Raw genomic sequence first — 24,087 nt, 5'->3', positions numbered from 1 at the left:
CTTACTGTGTGCAGAGCGCTGTACTAAGCGCTTGGGAAGTACAAGTTGGCAACATCTAGAGAGGGTCCCTACCCAACAGTGGGCTCGCAGTCTAAAAGGGGGAACAGGCAGAGAACAAAGCCAAACGTACTAACAAAATAAAATAAATAGGTATGTACAAGTAAAATAGAGTAATAAATATGTACAAACATATATACATATATACAGGTGCTGTGGGGAAGGGAAGGAGATGTATCTAACTCTGTTGTACACTCCCCGGGGCTTAATACAGTGCTCTCTGCACATAATAAGTTCTCAATAAATACCATTGATTGACTGATTGATAGTCCCAGCTCTGCCACTGGCGTACTGTTTCAATTTGAGCGAGTCAACCTCTCTGAGCCTCAATTTCCTCACCTGTGAAATGGGTCAGTCTAACTTTTCTCCTTCCTTTGACTGTGAGCTCCATGTGAGGCACTGACTCTATCCAATACGAATGCCTTACTTCAGCCCTTGTGCTTAGAGCAGAGTAAGCCCTGATAATTACCGATGATAATCAATCAATCAATTGTATTTATCAATCAATCAATCATATTTATTGAGCGCTTACTATGTGCAGAGCACTGTACTAAGCGCTTGGGAAGTACAAATTGGCAACATATAGAGACAGTCCCTACCCAAAATTGGGCTCACAGTCTAAAAGGGGGAAATTTATCTAAATTTATCTAAAAGGGGTATTTATCGAGCGCTTACTGTGTGCAGAGCACTGTACTAAGCACTTGGGAGGTTCAAGCGCTTACATGATAATCAGAGTGATGTTTTATGTTTGTAGAGGATCAGCCTGGTAGAGAAGCAGCGGGGCTCAGTGGAAAGAGCCTGGGCTTTGGAGTCAGAGGTCATGGGTTCGAGCCCCGGCTCTGCCAAGTGTCAGCTGTGTGACTTTGGGCAAGTCACTTCACTTCTCTGGGCCTCAGTTATCTTATCTGTAAAATGGGGATTAAAACTGTGAGCCCCCCGTGGGACAACCTGATTGCCTTGTAACCTCCCCAGTGCTTAGAAAAGTGCTTTGCACATAGTAAGCTTAATAAATGCCATTATTACTATTATAGAGAAGCAGCGTGGCTCAGTGGAAAGAGCACGGGCTTGGGAGGCAGAGGTCATGGGTTCGAATCCCACCTCCCCCACATGTCTGCTGTGTGACCTTGGGCAAGTCACTGCACTTCTCTGTGCCTCAGTTCCCTCATCTGTAAATGGGGATTAAGACTGTGAGCCCCACATGGGACAACCTCATCTCCTTGTGTTCCCCCCAGCGCTTAGAACAGTGCTTTGCACATAGTAAGCGCTTAACCAGTGCCAACATTATTATTATTATTATTATTATTATTATTATTAGAAGGAATGAGGGCTCGAAGTTTGCATATCTGAGTTCTCTTCCCAGCTCCACTTTGCCTACTATTTTCTGCTGTCCTGAAGGACGTTGGCAATCCTGGGGCTACCAGTAATCATTGCTATATTTAAGTGCTTACAGTGTGCCAACCACTAAGCTTAGTGCTTGGGTAGATAGAAGATTATCACACCATTCATTCAATCGTATTTATTGAGCGCTTACTGCGTGCCGAACACTGTACTAAGCGCTTGGGAAGTACAAGTCGGCAACATATAGAGACGGTCCCTACCCAACAGTGGGCTCACAGTCTAGAAGGGGGAGACAGAGAACAAAACCAAACATATTAACAAAATAGAATATGTACAAGTAAAATAAATAAATAGGGACTCACAATTTAAGTAGGCGGGAAAACAGGTACTTAATTGTTAAAAGTTATACCAATAATTAAATAGAGAATAAGAGAGGTATTAGATTAGAAATAAAAGGGAGATTAATAAAAAGTAGGTAAACGGGAGTTTAACTCAGTTAAACCCAGTAACTTTTCTTGTAAGAAAATAACCGTGAATTTTCAAGTTCCCTTTTCTGACTCCTAGCTTTGGATGTCTGTTCTGGGCTTTCGATCCATTTGGAGAGGAAAAAACAAAATCCTTACGTTGCTCTTCACTCATTAAGACCTATTTATTGAGCGGCGTGGCTCAAAACAAAACACATTAACAAAATAAAATAAATAGAATATGTACTATGTGCTTACTTTAGGCACATAGTAAGCGCTTAATAAATGCCATCATTATTATTAGAGAAGCAGCGTGGCTCAGTGGAAAGAGCCCGGGCTTTGGAGTCAGAGGTCATGGGTTCGAATCCCGGCTCTGCCACTTGTCAGCTGTGTGTCTTTGGGCAAGTCATTTCACTTCTCCGGGCCTCAGTTCCCTCATCTGTAAAATGGGGATGAAGCCTGTGAGCCCCCCCATGGGACAACCTGAGCACCTTGTAACCTCCCCAGCACTTAGAACAGTGCTTTGCACATAGTAAGCGCTTAATAAATGCCATCAGTATATTATTGAGCACCTTACCTTCTGCAGGGTACCGTATTGAACGATGAGGGAGAAGCAGGAGAGCGTGTTTTGCGTTTCCGCTCAGCGGGAGGGTTTCTAGGCCAGACTGCTAGAGAAATGGAGCAGGGTTCTCTACTAAACGACGAGGAGGGTGTTCCAATTTAAATCGATTGTGAGCCTCATGTGGGACAGAGCCTGGGTCTGTCCTGATTATTGGGTTTCTACCGCAGCACTCGATGGGTCCAAAGTGCTTAATGGATCCAGCGCGTAGAACAGTGCTTTGCACATAGTAAGCGCTTAATAAATGCCATTATTATGATTATTATCCTTCAGAGAGACAGACTGGACGAACAGGCTGGCGAGGATCCCTTCCTCCCCACCCAAGCTGGTGGTGGGCAGCCGGGACCCTTGACTTCAACATCCAAAATTCGGCCTGCCGCCCCTGTGTTCAGCAGACCCTGCCCTATCAATCAATCGTATTTATTGAGCGCTTACTGTGTGCAGAGCACTGTACTAAGCGCTTGGGAAGTACAAGTTGGCAACATATAGGGAGAGTCCATACCCAACAGTGGGCTCACAGTCTAGAAGGGGGAGACAGAGAACAAAACCAAACATATTAACAAAATAAAATAAATAGAATAGATATGTACAAGTAATCAATCAATCAATCAATCAATTGTATTTATTGAGCACTTACTGTGTGCAGAGCACTGTACTAAGTGCTTGGGAAGTACAAGTTGGCAACATATAGAGACAGTCCCTACCCAACAGTGGGCTCACAGTCTAGAAGGGGGAGACAGAGAACAAAACCAAACATATTAACAACATAAAATAAATAGAATAGATATGTACAAGTAATCAATCAATCAATCAATTGTATTTATTGAGCGCTTACTGTGTGCAGAGCACTGTACTAAGTGCTTGGGAAGTACAAGTTGGCAACATATAGAGAGAGTCCCTATCCAACAGTGGGCTCACAGTCTAGAAGGGGGAGACACACAACAAAACCAAACATATTAACAAAATAAAATGAATAGATATGTACAAGTAAAATATATAAATAGAGTAATAAATATGTACAAACATATATACATATATACAGGTGCCCTACTGCGGGACTCCCTTTTAGACTGTGAGCCCACTGTTGGGTAGGGACCATCTCTATATGTTGCCAATTTGGACGTCCCAAGCGCTTAGTACAGTGCTCTGCACACAGTAAGTGCTCAATAAATACGATTGATTGATTGATCTCCGACTTTACTCAGAGAGAGAATTAACCCTGCCCTTCTCGTCGTTCTCTGCTTCTGAAGGGGCCTATCTCTCCTCATCCCTGCCATTAGAGTCAGAGGTCATGGGTTCAAACCCCGGCTCCGCCACTTGTCAGCTGTGTGACTTTGGGCAAGTTACTTAACTTCTCTCTGCCTCAGTTCTCTCATCTGTAAAATGGGGATTAAGACTGTGAGCCCCGTGGGACAACCTGATCACCTTGTAACCTCCCCAGCGCTTAGAACAGTGCTTTGCACATAGTAAGCGCTTAATAAATGCCATCATCATTATTAGAGAAGGAGCGTGGCTCAGTGGAAAGAGCCCGGGCTTGGGAGTCAGAGGTCACAGTTTCAAATCCCAGCTCTGCCGACTTTAGGCAAGTCACTTCACTTCTCTGGGCCTCAGTTCCCTCATCTGTAAAATGGGGATTAAGACTGTGAGCCCTGTGGGACAACCTGATCACCTTGTAACCTCCCCAGCGCTTAGAACAGTGCTTTGCACATAGTAAGTGCTTAATAAATGCCATCATTATTATTATTATTAGAGAAGCAGCGTGGCTCAGTGGAAAGAGCCCGGGCTTGGGAGTCAGAGGTCACAGTTTCAAATCCCAGCTCTGCCAACTTTAGGCAAGTCACTTCACTTCTCTGGGCCTCAGTTCCCTCATCTGTCAAACGGGGATGAAGACTATGAGTGCCTGTTGGTATTAAGCGCTTACTGTGTGCAACGCGCTGTTCTAAGCGCTGGGGTAGATACAAGGTAATCAGGTTGTCCCACGAGGGGCTCACAGTCTTCTCCCCATTTTACGGATGAGGGAACTGAGGCCCGGAGAAGCAAAGTGACTTGCCCAAAGTCACACAGCTGACAAGTGGCGGGGCCGGGATTTGAACCCACGGCCTCTGACTCCAAAGCCCGGGCTCTTTCCACTGAGCCACGCTGCTTCTCCAACCTCCCTGGCGCTTAGAACAGTGCTTTGCGCATAGTAAGCACTTAACAAATGCCATCATTAGTATTATTATCCTTGTCCCCTGGATGCCCAGAGTACTAATCCCCCTGACGAAAGAGAAGCAGCGTGGCTCCGTGGAAAGAGCCCGGGCTTTGGAGTCAGAGGTCAGGGGTTCAAATCCCGGCTCTGGTAATTGTCAGCTAGGTGACTTTGGGCAAGTCACTTCATTCATTCATTCATTCATTCATTCATTAGTATTTATTGAGCGCTTACTGTGTGCACAGCACTGTACTAAGCACTTGGAAAGTACAATTCGGCAACGGAGAGAGACAATCCCTACCAACAATGGGCTCACAGTCTAGAAGGAGGAGACAGACAACAAAACAAAACAAGTGGACAGGCATCAATACCATCAAAATAGATAGAATTACAGATATTCATTCATTCATTCATATTTATTGAGTGCTTACTGTGTGCAGAGCACTGTACTAAGCGCTTGGAAAGTACAATTCGGCAACAGAGAGAGACAATCCCTACCAACAACGGGCTCACAGTCTAGAAGGGGGAGACAGACAACAAAACAAGTGGACAGGCATCAATACCATCAAAATAGATAGATAGAATTACAGATTTCATTCATTCGTATTTATTGAGCGCTTACTGTGTGCAGAGCACTGTACTAAGCGCTTGGAAAGTACAATTCGGCAACAGAGAGACAATCCCTACCAACAACGGGCTCACAGTCTAGAAGGGGAGACAGAAAACAAAACAAGTGGCCAGGCATCAATACCATCAAAATAGATAGAATTACAGATATTCAATCAATCAATTGTATTTATTGAGCGCTTACTGTGTGCAGAGCACTGTATTAAGAGCTTGGGAAGTGCAAGCCGGCAACATATAGAGACGGTCCCTACCCAACAGTGGGCTCACAGTCTGGAAGGGGGAGACAGAGAACAAAACCAAACATACTAACAAAATAAAAGAAATAGAATAGATAGGTACAAGTAAAATAAATAAATAAATAAATAAATAAATAAATAGAGTAATAATAAATAAATAGAGTAATAGTAATACTCGAAAGCCAATGGTGAGTACAAGTTGGCAACGTATAGAGACAGTCCCTACCCAACAGTGGGCTCACAGTCTAGAAGGGGGAGACAGAGAACAAAACCAAACATACTAACAAAATAAAATAAATAGAATAGATAGATACAAGTAAAATAAATAAATAGAGTAATAAATATGTACAAACACATATACAGGTGCTGTGGGAAAGGGAAGGAGGTAAGATGGGGATGGAGAGGGGGACGAGGGGGAGAGGAAGGAAGGGGCTCAGTGTGGGAAGACCTCCTTCTCTGGGCCTCAGTGACCTCGTCTGTAAAATGGGGCTGAAGACTGTGAGCCCCCCGTGGGGCAACCTGATCACCTTGTAACTTCCCCAGTGCTTAGAACAGTGCTTGGCACCTAGTAAGCGCTTAATTCTATTTATTTTACTTTGTTAGTATGTTTGGTTTTGTATCCCCCTTTTAGACCGTGAGCCCACTGTTGGGTAGGGACTGTCTCTAGATGTTGCCAATTTGTACTTCCCAAGCGCTTAGTCCAGTGCTCTGCACACAGTAAGCGCTCAATAAATATGATTGATTGATTGATTCCCCAGTGCTTAGAATAGTGCTTGGCACCTAGTAAGCCCACTGTTGGGTAGGGACTGTCTCTATTTATTTATCTATTTATTTTATTTTGTTAATAGGTTTGGTTTTGTTCTCTGTCTCCCCCTTCTAGACTGTGAGCCCACTGTTGGGTAGGGACTGTCTCTATTTATTTATTTATCTATTTATTATATTTTGTAAGTATGTTCGGTTTTGTTGTCTGTCTCCCCCTTCTAGACCGTGAGCCCACCGTTGGGTAGGGGCCGGCTCTAGATGTTGCCAACTTGGACTTCCCAAGCGCTTAGTCCAGTGCTCTGCACCCAGTAAGCGCTCAATAAATACGACTGACTGACTAGTAAGCGCTTAATAAACGGCATCGTTAAAGGGGGAAGGCCTAGAGGCGGGTGGCCCCTTTAAAGGGAAGGCCCGCCTCTGGGCGAGGGGAGGGGTCGAGGCTGAACTGGATTGATAGAATTACAAGAGAGTCATTCATTCATTCCTTGGTATTTACTGAGCGCTTAATAAATGGCATCATTAAAGGGGGGAAGGCCTAGAGGCGGGTGGCCCCTTTAAAGGGAAGGCCCGCCTCTGGGCGAGGGGAGGGGTCGAGGCCGAACTAGATAGATAGAATTACAAGAGAGTCATTCATTCATTCATTGGTATTTACTGAGCGCTTAATAAATGGCATCATTAAAGGGGGGAAGGCCTAGAGGCGGGTGGCCCCTTTAAAGGGAAGGCCCGCCTCTGGGCGAGGGGAGGGGTCGAGGCCCAACTAGATAGATGATAGAATTACAAGAGAGTCATTCATTCATTCATTGGTATTTACTGAGCGCTTAATAAATGGCATCGTTAAAGGGAGGAAGGCCTAGAGGCGGGTGGCGGCTTTAAAGGGAAGGCCCGCCTCTGGGCGAGGGGAGGGGTCGAGGCCGAACTAGATAGATAGAATTACAAGAGAGTCATTCATTCATTCATTGGTATTTACTGAGCGCTTAATAAATGGCATCATTAAAGGGAGGAAGGCCTAGAGGCGGGTGGCCCCTTTAAAGGGAAGGCCCGCCTCTGGGCGAGGGGAGGGGTCGGGGCTGAACTAGATAGATAGAATTGCAAGAGAGTCATTCATTCATTCAGTGGTATTTACTGAGCGCTTAATAAATGGCATCATTAAAGGGGGGAAGGCCTAGGGGCGGGTGGCCCCTTTAAAGGGAAGGCCCGCCTCTGGGCGAGGGGAGGGGTCGAGGCCGAACTAGATAGATAGAATTACAAGAGAGTCATTCATTCATTCAGTGGTATTTACTGAGCGCTTAATAAATGGCATCGTTAAAGGCGGGAAGGCCTAGAGGCGGGTGGCCCCTTTAAAGGGAAGGCCCGCCTCTGGGCGAGGGGAGGGGTCGAGGCTGAACTAGATAGATGATAGAATTACAAGAGAGTCATTCATTCATTCATTGGTATTTACTGAGCGCTTAATAAATGGCATCATTAAAGGGGGGAAGGCCTAGAGGCGGGTGGCCTCTTTAAAGGGAAGGCCCGCCTCTGGGCGAGGGGAGGGGGTCGAGGCCGAACTAGATAGATAGAATTACAAGAGAGTCATTCATTCATTCATTGGTATTTACTGAGCGCTTAATAAATGGCATCATTAAAGGGGGGAAGGCCTAGAGGCGGGTGGCCCCTTTAAAGGGAAGGCCCGCCTCTGGGCGAGAGGGGAGGGGTCGAGGCTGAACTAGATAGATAGAATTACAAGAGAGTCATTCATTCATTCATTGGTATTTACTGAGCGCTTAATAAATGGCATCGTTAAAGGGGGGAAGGCCTAGAGGCGGGTGGCCCCTTTAAAGGGAAGGCCCGCCTCTGGGCGAGGGGAGGGGTCGGGGCTGAACTAGATAGATAGAATTGCAAGAGAGTCATTCATTCATTCATTGGTATTTACTGAGCGCTTAATAAATGGCATCATTAAAGGGGGGGAAGGCCTAGAGGCGGGTGGCCCCTTTAAAGGGAAGGCCCGCCTCTGGGCGAGGGGAGGGGTCGAGGCCGAACTAGATAGATAGAATTACAAGAGAGTCATTCATTCATTCATTGGTATTTACTGAGCGCTTAATAAATGGCATCATTAAAGGGGGGAAGGCCTAGAGGCGGGTGGCCCCTTTAAAGGGAAGGCCCGCCTCTGGGCGAGGGGAGGGGTCGGGGCTGAACAAAGAGTGGGGGGTTTGTGTGTGTGTGTCTGTGTGTGTGTCCCTGGGGTGGTGTCTCCCCAGTAGCCGGTGCCGTCGTGCGCATGAAGGGGCTTCCAGGGGCGGCGGCGGGGGGGGGGCGAGGGTCATCCGTCGGGGTTGGGGTCGCCTTGCCGCCCGTTGGAGGGGCTCCCGGCCCTGCCCCGGGGGCTCAGCGGCCTCCTCAACTCCAGCGGGGGGTCGTGGCGGGAGCTGGAGCGGCTCTACAGCCAGAGGAGCCGCATCCAGGACCAGCTGGGCCCGGCCCCAAAGCCCCCCAGAAGGCCCGCCAACCTCGACTCCGCCCTGGCCGTGCTCAGGAAAGAGATGGTGAGCCCCCCCCCGCACCCCCCTGACCACTTTCACCTCCCCTTGGACAGACCGATTTTGCTGCTTTCATTACTCTATTTATTCTACCTGTACATATCATCATCATCAATTGAGCGCTTACCGTGTGCGGAGCACTGGACCAAGCGCTTGGGAAGTCCAAGTTGGCAACATCTAGAGACAGGCCCTACCCAACAGTGGGCTCACAGTCTAAAAGGGGGAGACAGAGAATCAATCAATCGTCATCATCATCATCAATCGTATTTATTGAGCGCTTACTATGTGCAGAGCACTGTACTAAGCGCTTGGGAAGTACAAATTGGCAACATATAGAGACAGTCGTATTTATTGAGCGCTGACTGTGTGCAGAGCAATTGGCAACATCTAGAGACAGTCCCTGCCCAACAGTGGGCTCACAGTCTAGAAGGGGGAGACAGAGAATCAATCAATCAGTCGTTTTTATTGAGCGCTGACTGTGTGCAGAGCACTGGACCAAGCGCTTGGGAAGTCCAAATTGGCAACATCTAGAGACAGTCCCTGCCCAACAGTGGGCTCACAGTCTAAAAGGGGGAGACAGAGAATCAATCAATCAATCGTATTTATTGAGCGCTGACTGTGTGCAGAGCACTGGACCAAGCGCTTGGGAAGTCCAAATTGGCAACATCTAGAGACAGTCCCTGCCCAACAGTGGGCTCACAGTCTAAAAGGGGGAGACAGAGAATCAATCAATCAATCGTATTTATTGAGCGCTGACTGTGTGCAGAGCACTGGACTAAGCGCTGGGGAAGGACATCTAGAGACGGTCCCTACTCAACAGTGGGCTCACAGTCTAAAAGGGGGAGACAGAGAATCAATCAATCAATCGTATTTATTGAGCGCTGACTGTGTGCAGAGCACTGGACCAAGCGCTTGGGAAGTCCAAATTGGCAACATCTAGAGACAGTCCCTACCCACCAGTGGGCTCACAGTCTAGAAGGGGGAGACGGAGAATCAATCAATCAATCAATCGTATTTACTGTTGGGTAGGGACTGTCTCTATATGTTGCCAATCTGTACTTCCCAAGCGCTTAGTCCAGTGCTCTGCACATAGTAAGCGCTCAATAAATACGATTGATGATTGATTGAGCGCTGACTGTGTGCAGAGCACTGGACTAAGAGCTGGGGAAGGACAAGTTGGCAACATTTAGAGACGGTCCCTACCCAACAGTGGTCTCACAGTCTAAAAGGGGGAGACAGAGAATCAATCAATCAGTCAATCGTATTTATTGAGCACTGACTGTGTGCAGAGCACTGGACTAAGCGCTGGGGAAGGACAAGTTGGCAACATCTAGAGACGGTCCCTACTCAACAGTGGGCTCACAGTCTAGAAGGGGGAGACAGAGAACAAAACCAAACATACTAACAAAATAAAATAAATAGAATAGGTATGTACAAATAAAATTAATAAATAGAGTAACAAATACGTACAAACATATATACATATATACAGGTGCTGTGGGGAAGGGAAGGAGGTAAGATGGGGGGATGGAGAGGGGGACGAGGGGGAGAGGAAGGAAGGGGCTGAGTGTGGGAAGGCCTCCTGGAGGAGGTGAGCTCTCAGCAGGGCCTTGAAGGGAGGAAGAGAGTGTGCTTGGCGGATGGGCAGAGGGAAGGCATTCCAGGCCCGGGGGAGGACGTGGGCCACCCACACCCCCTGCCCACTTTCACCTCCCTTTGGACAGATGGATTTTGCCTCTTTCATCGGCCTGCCCCCCCTTCTAGACTGCGAGCCCACCGTTGGGCTCGAGATGTTGCCAACTTGTCCTTCCCCAGTGCTTAGTCCAGTGCTCTGCACACAGTAAGCGCCCAATAAATACGATTGAATGAATGTGAGCCTGCTGTTGGGTAGGGACCGGCTCGAGATGTTGCCAACTTGTACTTCCCCAGCGCTTAGTCCAGTGCTCTGCACACAGTAAGCGCTCAATAAATACCATTGAATGAATGTGAGCCCGCTGTTGGGTAGGGACCGGCTCAAGATGTTGCCAACTTGTCCTTCCCCAGCGCTTAGTCCAGTGCTCTGCACACAGTAAGCGCTCAATAAATAGGATTGACTGCATGTGAGCCTGCTGTTGGGTAGGGACCGGCTCGGGATGTTGCCAATTTGTCCTTCCCCAGCGCTTAGTCCAGTGCTCTGCGCACAGTAAGCGCTCAATAAATATGATTGAAGGCATGTGAGCCCACTGTTGGGTAGGGACCGGCTCGAGATGTTGTCAACTTGTCCTTCCCAAGCGCTTAGTCCAGTGCTCTGTGCACTCAGTAATGTATATATGTTTGTACATATTTATTACTCTATTTATTTTACTTGTATATATTTATTCTATTTATTTTATTTCCCTTCTAGACTGTGAGCCCACTTTTGGGTAGGGACCGGCTCAAGATGTTGCCAACTTGGACTTCCCAAGCGCTTAGTCCAGTGCTCTGTGCACAGTAAGCGCTCAATAAATACGATTGAATGAATGTGAGCCTGCTGTTGGGTAGGGACCGACTCGAGATGTTGCCAGCTTGTCCTTCCCCAGCGCTTAGTCCAGTGTTCTGCGCACAGTTAAGCGCTCAATAAATACGATTGACTGAATGTGAGCCCGCTGTTGGGTAGGGACCGGCTCTAGATGTTGCCAACTTGTCCTTCCCAAGCGCTTAGTCCAGTGCTCTGCGCACAGTAAGCGCTCAATAAATATGATTGAATGCATGTGAGCCCACTGTGGGGTAGGGACCGGCTCGAGATGTTGCCAACTTGTCCTTCCCAAGCGCTTAGTCCAGTGCTCTGTGCACTCAATAATGTATATATGTTTGTACATATTTATTACTCTATTTATTTTACTTGTATATATTTATTCTATTTATTTTATTTCCCTTCTAGAGTGCGAGCCCACTTTTGGGTAGGGACCGGCTCAAGATGTTGCCACCTTGGACTTCCCAAGCGCTTAGTTGTCCGTCTCCCCCTTCTAGACTGTGAGCCTGCTGTTGAGTAGGGACCGGCTCGGGATGTTGCCAACTTGTCCTTCCCCAGCGCTTAGTCCAGTGCTCTGCGCACAGTAAGCGCTCAATAAATACGATTGACCGCATGTGAGCCTGCTCTTGGGTAGGGACCAGCTCGGGATGTTGCCAGCTTGTCCTTCCCCAGCACTTAGTCCAGTGCTCTGCGCACAGTAAGCGCTCAATACGATTGAATGCATGTGAGCCTGCTGTTGGGTAGGGACCGGCTCGAGATGTTGCCAACTTGTACTTCCCAAGCACTTAGTCCAGTGCTCTGTGCACAGTAAGCGCTCAATAAATATGATTGAATGAATGTGAGCCTGCTGTTGGGTAGGGACCGACTCGAGATGTTGCCAGCTTGTCCTTCCCCAGCGCTTAGTCCAGTGTTCTGCGCACAGTTAAGCGCTCAATAAATACGATTGACTGAATGTGAGCCCGCTGTTGGGTAGGGACTGGCTCTAGATGTTGCCAACTTGTCCTTCCCAAGCGCTTAGTCCAGTGCTCAGCACACAGTAAGCGCTCAATAAATACGATTGAATGAATGTGAGCCCACTGTTGGGTAGGGGCCATCTCTATCCGTTGCCAACTTGGACTTCCCAAGTGCTTAGTACAGTGCTCTGCACACTCAATAATGTATATATGTTTGTACATATTTATTACTCTATTTTACTTGTACATATTTATTCTATTTATTTTATTTTGTTAATATGTTTTGTTGTCTGTCTCCCCCTTCTAGACTGCGAGCCCGCTGTTGGGTAGGGACCGGCTCTAGATGTTGCCGACTTGGGCTTCCCAAGCGCTTAGTTGTCCGTCTCCCCCTTCTGTCAATCAGTCAATCAATCAATCAGTTGTATTTATTGAGCGCTTACTGTGTGCAGAGCACTGTACTAAGCACTTGGGAAGTACAAGTTGGGAACATATAGAAACAGTCCCTACCCAACATTGGGCTCACAGTCTAGAAGGGGGAGACAGAGAACAAAACCAAACATACTAACAAAATAAAATAAACAGAATAGATATGTACAAGTAAGATAAATAAATAGAGTAATAAATATGTACAAACATCTATACATATATACAGGTGCTGTGGGGAAGGGAAGGAGGTAAGATGGCGGGGATGGAGAGGGGGACGAGGAAGGAAGGGGCTCAGTCTGGGAAGGCTTTCTAGACTGTGAGCCCGCTGTTGGGTAGGTACCAGCTCTAGATGTTGCCAACTTGTCCTTCCCAAGCGCTTAGTACAGTGCTCTGCACACAGTAGGCGCTCAATTAACAAATGTCATTATTATTACCTTGTATCCCCCCCAGCGCTTAGAACAGTGCTTTGCACATAGCGCTTAACAAATGTCATTATTATTATTATTACCTTGTGCCCCCCCCAGCGCTTAGAACAGTGTTTTGCCCATAGTAAGCGCTTAACAAATGCCATCATTATTATTATTATTGTCCCCTGGACTCCCAGAGTGACTTTGGGCAAGTCACTTAATTTCTCTGTGCCTCAGTGACCTCATCTGTCAAATGGGGATGAAGACTGTGAGCCCCCCGAGGGACAACCTGATCACCGTGTAATCTCCCCAGCGCTTAGAACAGTGCTTTGCACATAGTAAGCGCTTAACAAATGCCATGATAATTATTATTATTATTGTTATTATTAATAAATACGATTGAATGAATGAATGAATGAATGTGAGCCCGCTGTTGGGTAGGGACCGTCTCTATCTGTTGCCAGCTTGTACTTCCCAAGCGCTTAGTACAGTACTCTGCACACAGTAAGCACTCAATAATGTATATATGTCTGTACATATTCATTGCTCTATTTATTTTACTTATACATATTTATTCCACTTATTTTATTTTGTTAATATGTTTTGTTGTCTGCCTCCCCCTTCTAGACTATGAGCCTGCTGTTGGGTAGGGAACAGCTCTAGATGTTGCCAACTTGCCCTTCCCAAGCGCTTAGTCCAGTGCTCTGCACACAGGAAGCGCTCAATAAATACAATTGAATGAATGTGAGCCCATTGTTGGGTAGGGACCGGCCCTAGATGTTGCCAACTTGGACTTCCCAAGTGCTTAGTTCTCTGCCACCCCCTTCTTGACTGTGAGCCTGCTGTTGCGTAGGGACCAGCTCTAGATGTTGCCAACTTGGACTTCCCAAGCGCTTAGTACAGTGCTCTGTGTGCTCAATAATGTATATATGTTTGTACATATTTATTACTCTATTTTTCTTGTACATAATTATTCTATTTATTTTATTTTGTTAATATGTTTTGTTGTCCGTCTCCCCCTTCTAGACTGTGAGCTCACTGTTGGGTAGGGACTGGCTCTAGATGTTGCCAACTTGGACTTCCCAAGCACTTAGTTGTCTGTCTCCCCCTTCTAGACTGTGAGCCCACTGTCGGGTAGGAACCGGCTCTATATGTTGCCAACTTGGACTTCCCAAGCGCTTAGTACAGTGCTGTGCACACAGTAGGCGCTCAATTAACAAATGTCATTATTATTATTACCTTGTATCCCCCCCAGTGCTTAGAACAGTGCTTTGCACATAGTAAGCGCTTAACAAATGCCATCATTATTATTATTATTACCTTGTATCCCTCCCAACGCTTAGAACAGTGCTTCGCACATAGTAAGCGCTTAACAAATGCCATCATTATTATTATTATTGTCCCCTGGACGCCCAGAGTGACTTTGGTCAAGTCACTTAACTTCTCTGTGTCTCAGTGACCTAATCTGTAAAATGGGGATGAAGACTGTGAGCCCCCCGAGGGACAACCTGATCACCTTGTGACCTCCCCGGCGCTTAGAACAGTGCTTTGCATTCATTCATTCAATCGTATTTATTGAGCACTTTGTGCAGAGCACTGGACTAAGCGCTGGGGAAGGACAAGTTGGCAACATCTAGAGACAGTCCCTACCCAACAGTGGGCTCACAGTCTAGAAGGGGGAGACAGAGAACAAAACAAAACATATTAACAAAATAAAATAAGTAGAATAGATATGTACAAGTAAAATAAATAAATAGAGTAATAAATCCGTACAAACATATATACAGGTGCTGTGGGGAGGGGAAGGAGGTAAGGCGGGGGAGATGGAGGAGAGGCAGGAGGGGGCTGAGTGAGGGAAGACCTCCTGGAGGAGGTGAGCTCTCAGTAGGGCCTTGAAGGGAGGAAGAGAGCGAGCTTGGCGGATGGGCAGAGGGAGGCCATTCCGGGCCCGGGGGAGGACGTGGGCCGGGGGTCGACGGCGGGACAGGCGAGAACGAGGTACGGGGAGGAGATTAGCGGTGGAGGAGCGGAGGGTGCGGGCTGGGCTGGAGAAGGACAGAAGGGACGGGAGGTAGGAGGGGGCGAGGGGATGGACAGCCTGGAAGCCCAGGGTGAGGAGTTTCTGCCTGATGCGCAGATTGATTGGTAGCCACTGGAGATTTTTGAGGAGGGGAGTAACATGCCCAGAGCGTTTCTGGACAAAGACAATCCGGGCAGCGGCGTGAAGTATGGATTGAAGTGGGGAGAGACACGAGGATGGGAGATCAGAGAGAAGGCTGATGCAGTAGTCCAGACGGGATAGGATGAGAGCTTGAACGAGCAGGGTAGCGGTGTGGATGGAGAGGAAAGGGCGGATCTTGGCAATGTTGCGGAGCTGAGACCGGCAGGTTTTGGTGACGGCTTGGCTTTGCACATAGTAAGTGCTTAACAAATGCCATCATTATTATTATTATTATTATTATTAATAATAAATACGATTGAATGAATGAATGAATGTGAGCCCGCTGTTGGGTAGGGACCGGCTCTATATGTTGCCAACTTGTACTTCCCAAGCGCTTAGTCCAGTGCTCTGCACACAGTAGGCGCTCAATAAATATGACTGAATGAATGTGCAAAGCACTGTTCTAAGCACTGGGGAGGTTACAACATGATCAGGTTGTCCCACGGGGGCTCACAGTCTCCTCATTTTACAGATGGGGTAACTGAGGCCCAGAGAAGTGAAGTGACTTGCCCAAAGTCAAACAGCTGACAAGTGGTGGAGCCAGGATTTGAACCCATGGCCTCTGACTCCAAAGCCCGGGCTCTTTCCACTGAGCCACACTGCTTCAATAAAGACGATTGAATGAATGAATGGCAGCATGGCTCAGTGGAAAGAGCCCAGTTCTTTGGGTTCATTCATTCATTCAATCGTATTTCATTCATTCATTCATTCAATCGTATTTATTGAGCGCTTACTGTGTGCAGAGCCACTGTACTAGGCGCTTGGGAAGTACAAGTTGGCAACATATAGAGACGGTCGCTACCCAACAGCGGGCTCACAGTCTAGAAGTCAGAGGTCATGGGTTCAAACTCCAGCTCCGCCACTTAGCTGTGTGATTTTGGGCAAGTTACTTCACCTCTCTGGGCCTCAGTTCCCTCATCTGTAAAATGGGGATGAAGACTGTAAGCCCCCCATGGGACAACCTCATTACCTTGTGACCTCCCCAGTGCTTAGTACAGTGCTCTGCACAAAGTAAGCGCTCAATAAATACGATTGATGATAGTAAGGGCTTAATAAATGCCATCATTATTATTATTATCTGTAAAATGGGGATTAAGACTGTAAGCCCCCAGTGGGACAACCTCATTACCTTGTAACCTCCCCAGCGCTCAGAACAGTGCTTTGCACATAATAAGTGCTTAATAAATGCTATTATTATTATTATTATTATTATTATTATTATTATTATCTGTAAAATGGGGATTAAGACTGTAAGCCCCCCGTGGGACAACTTCATTACCTTGTGACCTCCCCAGTGCTTAGAACAGTGCTTTGCACATAGTAAGCGCTTAATAAATGCTATCATTATTATTATTATTATTATCTTTAAAGTGGGGATGAAGACTGTGAGCCCCCCGTGGGACAACCTCATTACCTTGTGACCTCCCCAGCCCTCAGAACAGTGCTTTGCACATAATAAGTGCTTAATAAATGCTATCATTATTATTATTATTATCTGTAAAATGGGGATTAAGACTGTAAGCCCCCCGTGGGACAACCTCATTACCTTGTGACCTCCCCAGGGCTTAGAACAGTGCTTTGCACATAGTAAGCGCTTAATAAATGCTATCATTATTACCAAGCGCTTAGTCCAGTGCTCTGCACACAGGAAGCGCTCAATAAATACGATTGAATGAATGAATAATAATAATAATGGCATTTGTTAGGCGCTTACTGTGTGCCAAGCACTGTTCTAAGCGCTGGGGGGAATACAAGGTGATCGGTGGTCCCACGGGGGGCTCAAAATCTTAATCAGGCAGAAACTCCTCACCCTGGGCTTCAAGGCTGTCCATCCCCTCGCCCCCTCCTACCTCACCTCCCTTCTGTCCTTCTCCAGCCCAGCCCGCACCCTCCGCTCCTCTGCCACCGCTAATCTCCTCACCGGGCCTCGTTCTCGCCCGTCCCGCCATCGACCCCCGGCCCACGTCATCCCCCGGGCCTGGAATGCCCCCAATCCCTCTGCCCATCCGCCAAGCTAGCTCTCTTCCTCCCTTCAAGGCCCTACTGAGAGCTCACCTCCTCCAGGAGGCCTTCCCACACTGAGCCCCTTCCTTCCTCTCCCCCCCATCCCCCCTCCATCCCCCTCATCTTACCTACTTCCCTTCCCCACAGCACCTGTATATATGTATATATGTTTGTACGTATTTATTACTCTATTCATTTTACTTGTACATATCTATTCCATTTATTTTATTTTGTTAGTATGTTTGGTTTTGTTCTGTCTCCCCCTTTTAGACTGTGAGCCCACTGTTGGGTAGGGACTGTCTCTATATGTTGCCAACTTGTACTTCCCAAGCGCTTAGTACAGTGCTCTGCACACAGTAAGCGCTCAATAAATACAATTGATAATGATGATGATGTTGGGTAGGGACTGTCTCTATATGCTGCCAACTTGTACTTCCCAAGCGCTTAGTACAGTGCTCTGCACACAGTAAGCGCTCAATAAATACGATTGATTGATTGATTAGTGAATGACTGACCCTCTGCCCGCCCTCCAGGTAGGCCTGCGCCAGCTGGACATGTCCCTGCTGTGCCAGCTGTGGTCCCTGCACGAGTCCATCCAGGACTACAAGACTCTCTGCCACGACATGAGCCTCTGTCAGGACATGTCGGCCTCCCTGCACTCGGACGGCTCCTACCCCGCCGACCCCGGTTTCTCCGACGACGAGGACGAGGAGGAGGAGGAGGAAGAGGAGCCCCCGGACGCCGGGCTCCCCCGGGACCCGCCGCCGCTCCGCGTGCCGCAGACTCACAATGCTCGGGACAAGTGGCTTCAGGACTCTTTCCACATCACCATCTGAGGGGAGGCGGCTCCCCACCCCTTCTCCCGAGCCCCCGGCTCCAGGCTGCCCACTCCCACCCACGTTGGGCGGCCGGGAAGCTGAGGGTTTTTCCCACCCCCTGTCTTCCCTCCCCTCTTGCAGAGTATCCTCAAGAAGCTTCGCCTTTCTCAAGACCAGTTTAGGTCGGGAGAGCAAAGATCAAGGCTTAGACTCCTTCCTGGGGGAGGCCTTCCTTCCCTCACCCGCTAATATTTTTCTTTCCCCCCAGCCACTTCCGCACACAGCTCTGCGAGGCATCTAACTCTGGAATGGGAGCGTCACAGCTAATAGGAACAGCCAGCTTCCTCCTTGGCACCCCAAGCAGAGACAGCCCGAGTCCCATCTTCAATCCAGCCTGGGCCGTCTTCCCCAGTACCCCTCCCCGGATGCCCAAAAGGCTGCCGATTCCGGGGCAGTGCAGATTCTGGGGCCTTGGCAAAGATCAAGGCTTAGACTCCGTCCTAGGGGAGGCCTTCCTTCCCTCACCCGCTAATATATTTCTTTCCCTCCAGCCACTTCCCCACACAGCTCTGCCAGGCAGCTAACTCTGGAATGGGAGCGTCACAGCTAATAGGAACAGCCAGCTTCCTCCTTGGCACCCCAAGCAGAGACAGCTTGAGTCCCATCTTCGATCCAGCCTGGGCCGTCTTCCCCAGTACCCCTCCCTGGATGCCCAAATGGCTGCCGATTCCGGGGCAGTGCAGATTCTGGGGCCTCGGCAAAGATCAAGGCTTAGACTCCTTCCCGGGGGAGGCCTTCCTTCCCTCACCCGCTAATATTTTTCCTTCCTCCCAGCCACGTCTGCACACAGCTCTGCCAGGCAGCTAACTCTGGAGTGGGAGCGTCACAGCTAATAGGAACAGCCAGCTTCCTCCTTGGCACCCCAAGCAGAGACAGCCCCAGTCCCATCTTCGATCCAGCCAGGGCCGTCTCCCCCAGTACCCCTCCCTGGATGCCCAAAAGGCTGCCGATTCCATGGCATTGCAGATTCTGGGGCCTCGGCAGATGAGAACAGTTCCCTTACCCTTTCCGAGCCCCTCAGGAATCCTCGGGGTCTGGGGGAGGACTGTCCCAACCGATGGCCAAGTCCCCTCTTTTCCCAAGGCCCCTTCTACTGGAATGGGCCGGGACCTGGCCCCGAGAGACACGGGGGCCACGCTGGAGATTTTCAAATATCGAGTTGCCAGTCCTGGGGACCCCACGAATAAATATTCTCCGCTCTGAGCGACTCGTGATTTTTCTGGCACTGGAGGATGGGGACGGGGTAGGTTCGCGGTGAGCAGGGAATTTGTCTATTTATTAATAATAATTACTGTGGTGCTTGTTCATTCCTTCATTCATTCAATCGTATTTATTGAGCACCTACTGTGTGCAGAGCACTGGACTAAGCTCTTGGGAAGTACAAGTCGGCAACATAAGCACTTAGTATGTGCCAAACACTGTTCTAAGCGCTGGAGTAGATACAAGGTAATCAGATTGTCCCACGTGGGGCTCACGGGCTTCATCCCCATTTTACCGACGAGGTCACAGAGAAGTGAAGTGACTTGCCCAAAGTCACACGGTTGACAAGGGGCAGAGGTGGGATTAGAACCCAGGACCTCTGACTCCCAAGCCCGTGCTCTTTCCACTGAGCCACGCAGCTTCTCCATTTATTGTTTACCGTTATATGGTACTCCCCCCAAGTGCATAGTACGGTGCTTTGCACAAGGTAAGCGCTCAGTAAATACGATTGAATGAATGAATGAAAGTCGAGAAGCAGCGTGGCTCAGTGGAAATAGCCCGGGCTTTGGAGTCAGAGGTCATGGGTTCAAATCCCGACTCCGCCACTTAGCTGTGTGACTTTGGGCAAGTCACTTCTCTGGGCCTCTGACCTCATCTGTAAAATGGGGATGAAGACTGAGCCCCACGTGGGACAACCTGATCACCTTGTAACCTCCCCAGCGCTTAGAACAGTGCTTTGCACATAGTAAGCGCTTACATGGCTCAGTGGAAAGACCCCGGGCTTGGGAGTCAGAGATCATGGGTTTGAAGTAGCGTGGCTCAGTGGAAAGAGCCCGGGCTTTGGAGTCAGAGGTCATGGGTTCAAATCCCAGCTCTGCCAATTGTCAGCTGTGTGACTTTGGGCAAGTCACTTAACTTCTCTGTGCCTCAGTTCCCTCATCTGTAAAATGGGGATTAAGACTGTGAGCCCCCCGTGGGACAACCTGATTACCTTGTATCCTCCCCAGCGCTTAGAACAGTGCTTTGCACATAGTAAGCGCTTAATAAAGCCATCATCATCATCATCAATCCCGGCTCCGCCACTTGTCAGCTGTGTGACCTCGGGCAAGCCACGTAACTTCTCTCTGCCTCAGTGACCTCATCTGGAAAATGGGGATGAAGACTGTGAGCCCCCTAAGGGACAACCTGATTACCTTGTAATTTTCCCAGCACTTAGAACAGTGCTTTGCACATAGCGCTTAATAAATGTCATCATCATCAATCCCGGCTCCGCCACTTGTCAGCTGTGTGACCTCGGGCAAGCCACATAACTTCTCTCTGCCTCAGTGACCTCATCTGGAAAATGGGGATGAAGACTGTGAGTCCCACGTGGGACAACCTGATCACCTTGTGTGTCCCCCCAGCGCTTAGAACAGTGCTTAGCACATAGTAAGCGCTTAATAAATGCCATCATTATTATTGGGAACTAGATTATAATCGGGTTTTTTATTCTGCGTGGCTGCAGTATCTATTGTCACCGTTAGGTGGCGCTAGTGGCCAACACGGGGCCGTTGGTTGGGGCCTGGTTGATAATTATAATAATAATGATAATAATAATAAAAATAATAATAATAATAATGACATTTATTAAGTGCTTACTATGTGCAAAGCACTGTTCTAAGCGTTGATGTGGGATGGTTGTGTGTTGTGTCTTTGGGAGGTCTGAAGTTTGGGTGTGTGCCTTCCTTGGTTTTGTGTGTACCTCTCGGGATCTGTTTTCGGTGCCCTTGGTTGGGGCCTGGGCGATGTGGGATGGACGTGTGTTGTGTCTTTGGGTCTGAAGTTTGGGTGTGTGCCTTCCTTGGTTTTGTGTGTACCTCTCAGGATGTGTTTTCGGTGCCCTTGGTTGGGGCCTGGGCGATTGGGATGGATGTATGTTGTGTCTTTGGGAGGTCTGAAGTTTGGGTGTGTGCCTTCCTTGGTTTTGTGTGTACCTCTCGGGATGTGTTTTTGGTGCCCTTGGTTGGGGCCTGGGCGGTGTGGGATGGACGTGTATTGTGTCTTTGGGAGGTCTGAAGTTTGGGTGTGTGCTTTCCTTGGTTTTGTGTGTACCTCTCGGGATGTGTTTTCGGTGCCCTTGGTTGGGGCCTGGGCGATTGGGATGGATGTGTATTGTGTCTTTGGGAGGTCTGAAGTTTGGGTGTGTGCCTTCCTTGGTTTTGTGTGTACCTCTCGGTATGTGTTTTCGGTGCCGTCGGTTGGGGCCTGGGCGATGTGAGATGGATGTGTGTTGTGTCTTTGGGAGGTCTGAAGTTTGGGTGTGTGCCTTCCTTGGTTTTGTGTGTACCTCTCGGGATGTGTTTTCGGTGCCCTTGGTTGGGGCCTGGGCGATTGGGATGGATGTGTGTTGTGTCTTTGGGAGGTCTGAAGTTTGGGTGTGTGCCTTCCTTGGTTTTGTGTGTACCTCTCGGGATGTGTTTTCGGTGCCGTTGGTTGGGGCCTGGGCGATGTGGGATGGATGTGTGTTGTGTCTTTGGGAGGTCTGAAGTTTGGGTGTGTGCCTTCCTTGGTTTTGTGAGTACCTCTCGGGATGTGTTTTCGGTGCCCTTGGTTGGGGCCTGGGCGATTGGGATGGATGTGTGTTGTGTCTTTGGGAGGTCTGAAGTTTGGGTGTGTGCCTTCCTTGGTTTTGTGTGTACCTCTCGGGATGTGTTTTCGGTGCCGTTGGTTGGGGCCTGGGTGATGTGGGATGGATGTGTGTTATGTCTTTGGGAGGTCTGAAGTTTGGGTGTGTGCCTTCCTTGGTTTTGTGTGCACCTCTCGGGATTTGTTTTCGGTGTGCATGCGTATCTTGTTTGTATTGGCGCACTTTTGCCCCTGAGATTATTTATTCATTCATTCATTCATCCATTCAATCGTATTTATTCTAGACTTCTAGACCGTGAGCCCACTGTTGGGTAGGGACCGTCTCTGTACATTGCCAACTAGGACTTCCCAAGTGCTTAGTCCAGTGCTCTGCACACAGTAAGCGCTCAATAAATACAATTGATTGATTGATTGAGCGCTTACTGTGTGCCGAGCACTGTACTAAGCGCTTGGGAAGTCCAAGTCGGCAACATCTAGAGCCGGTCCCTACCCAACAGCGGGCTCACAGTCTAAAAGGGGGAGGCAGACAACAAAACAAAACATATTAATGAAATAAAATAAATAGAATAGATATGTACAAATAAAATAAATCAATAAATAGATAGACAGAGTAATAAAAATAAAAATAAATAGAGTAATAAATACGTACAAACATATATACATATATACAGGTGCTGTGGGGAGGGGAAGGAGATATCTAGGGTGCTACCCTTATTACTCTATTTTATTTATACATATTTATTCTATTGATTTTATTTTGTTAATATGTTCTGTCTTGTTGTCTGTCTCCCCCTTCTAGACTGTGAGCCCGCTGTTGGGTAGGGACCGTCTCTATGTGTCGCCAGCTTGGACTTCCCAAGCGCATAGTCCAGTGCTCTGCACATAGTAAGCACTCAGTAAATACGATTGGTTGATTGATTGATTAGTCCAGTGCTCTGCACATAGTGAGCGCTCAATAAATACGATTGATTGATTGATTGATCAGTCCAGTGCTCTGCACATAGTAAGTGCTCAATAAATACGATTGATTGATTGATTGATTAGTCCAGTGCTCTGCACATAGTAAGCGCTCAATAAATACGATTGGTTGATTGATTGATTAGTCCAGTGCTCTGCACATAGTAAGCGCTCAATAAATACGATTGATTGATTGATTGATTAGTCCAGTGCTCTGCACACAGTGAGCGCTCAATAAATACAGTCGATCCAGGGGCCGTGGACGGGTGTACACGCGTGTGTCTTTCTCGCTTTCCAGTGGGGCCACGAATCCCCTGCGGGGCCCTGCCTGGGGTGGGGCGGACGGAGAAGCGGAAGGAGCCACCCAACTCGAGGAGAGAATTTTCCACCCTGCGTGGGTGGAATTGAGGAAACAAGAGGAAACGGGCCGGCTCGGCCCCAACCTCCAGCCCCGTTAGGAGCCGGGGACGGGGACACCAGAAACCAATCAATCAATCAATCAATCGTATTTATTGAGCGCTTACTATGTGCAGAGCACTGTACTAAGCGCTTGGGAAGTACAAATTGGCATCACATAGAGACAGTCCCTACCCAACAGTGGGCTCACAGTCTAAAAGGGGGAGACAGAGAACAGAACCAAACATACCAACAAAATAAAATAAGTAGGATAGAAATGTACAAGTAAAATAAATAAATAAATAGATAAATAGAGTAATAAATATGTACAACCATATATACATATATACAGGTGCTGTGGGGAAGGGAAGGAGGTAAGACGGGAGGATGGAGAGGGGGACGAGGGGGAGAGGAAAGAAGGGGCTCAGTCTGGGAAGGCCTCCTGGAGGAGGTGAGCTCTCAGCAGGGCCTTGAAGGGAGGAAGAGAGCTAGCTTGGCGGATGGGCAGAGGGAGGGCATTCCAGGCCCGGGGGAGGACGTGGGCCGGGGGTCGATGGCGGGACAGGCGAGAGCGAGGTACAGTGAGGAGATTAGTGGTGGAGGAGCGGAGGGTGCGGGCTGGGCAGTAGAAGGAGAGAAGGGAGGTGAGGTAGGCCTTGGTGTGGAGAGGGGGAGAGGAAGGGACAAAAACCTCCACCCCTCACCCTGATCGGAACCCCGAGAAG

The 24,087-nt window shown here is 48.3% G+C and overlaps 1 protein-coding gene across 1 annotated transcript; it reads left to right on the top strand.

The window, feature by feature from the left end:
* Positions 1-2,461: 2,461 nt before the first annotated feature.
* FAM89B (family with sequence similarity 89 member B) lies at positions 2,462-19,388 on the top strand. Its single transcript, XM_038765367.1, has 3 exons — positions 2,462-2,482; positions 8,562-8,810; positions 17,840-19,388. Exons 1-3 carry the CDS (start codon positions 2,462-2,464, stop codon positions 18,140-18,142), a joined length of 573 nt encoding a protein of 190 aa, XP_038621295.1. The 3' UTR covers positions 18,143-19,388.
* Positions 19,389-24,087: the final 4,699 nt, after the last annotated feature.

The sequence above is a fragment of the Tachyglossus aculeatus genome, chromosome 22 (assembly GCF_015852505.1).
Source record: "Tachyglossus aculeatus isolate mTacAcu1 chromosome 22, mTacAcu1.pri, whole genome shotgun sequence".
NCBI classification, from domain to species: domain Eukaryota; kingdom Metazoa; phylum Chordata; class Mammalia; order Monotremata; family Tachyglossidae; genus Tachyglossus; species Tachyglossus aculeatus.
This window is presented reverse-complemented; position numbering and strand designations above follow the sequence as displayed.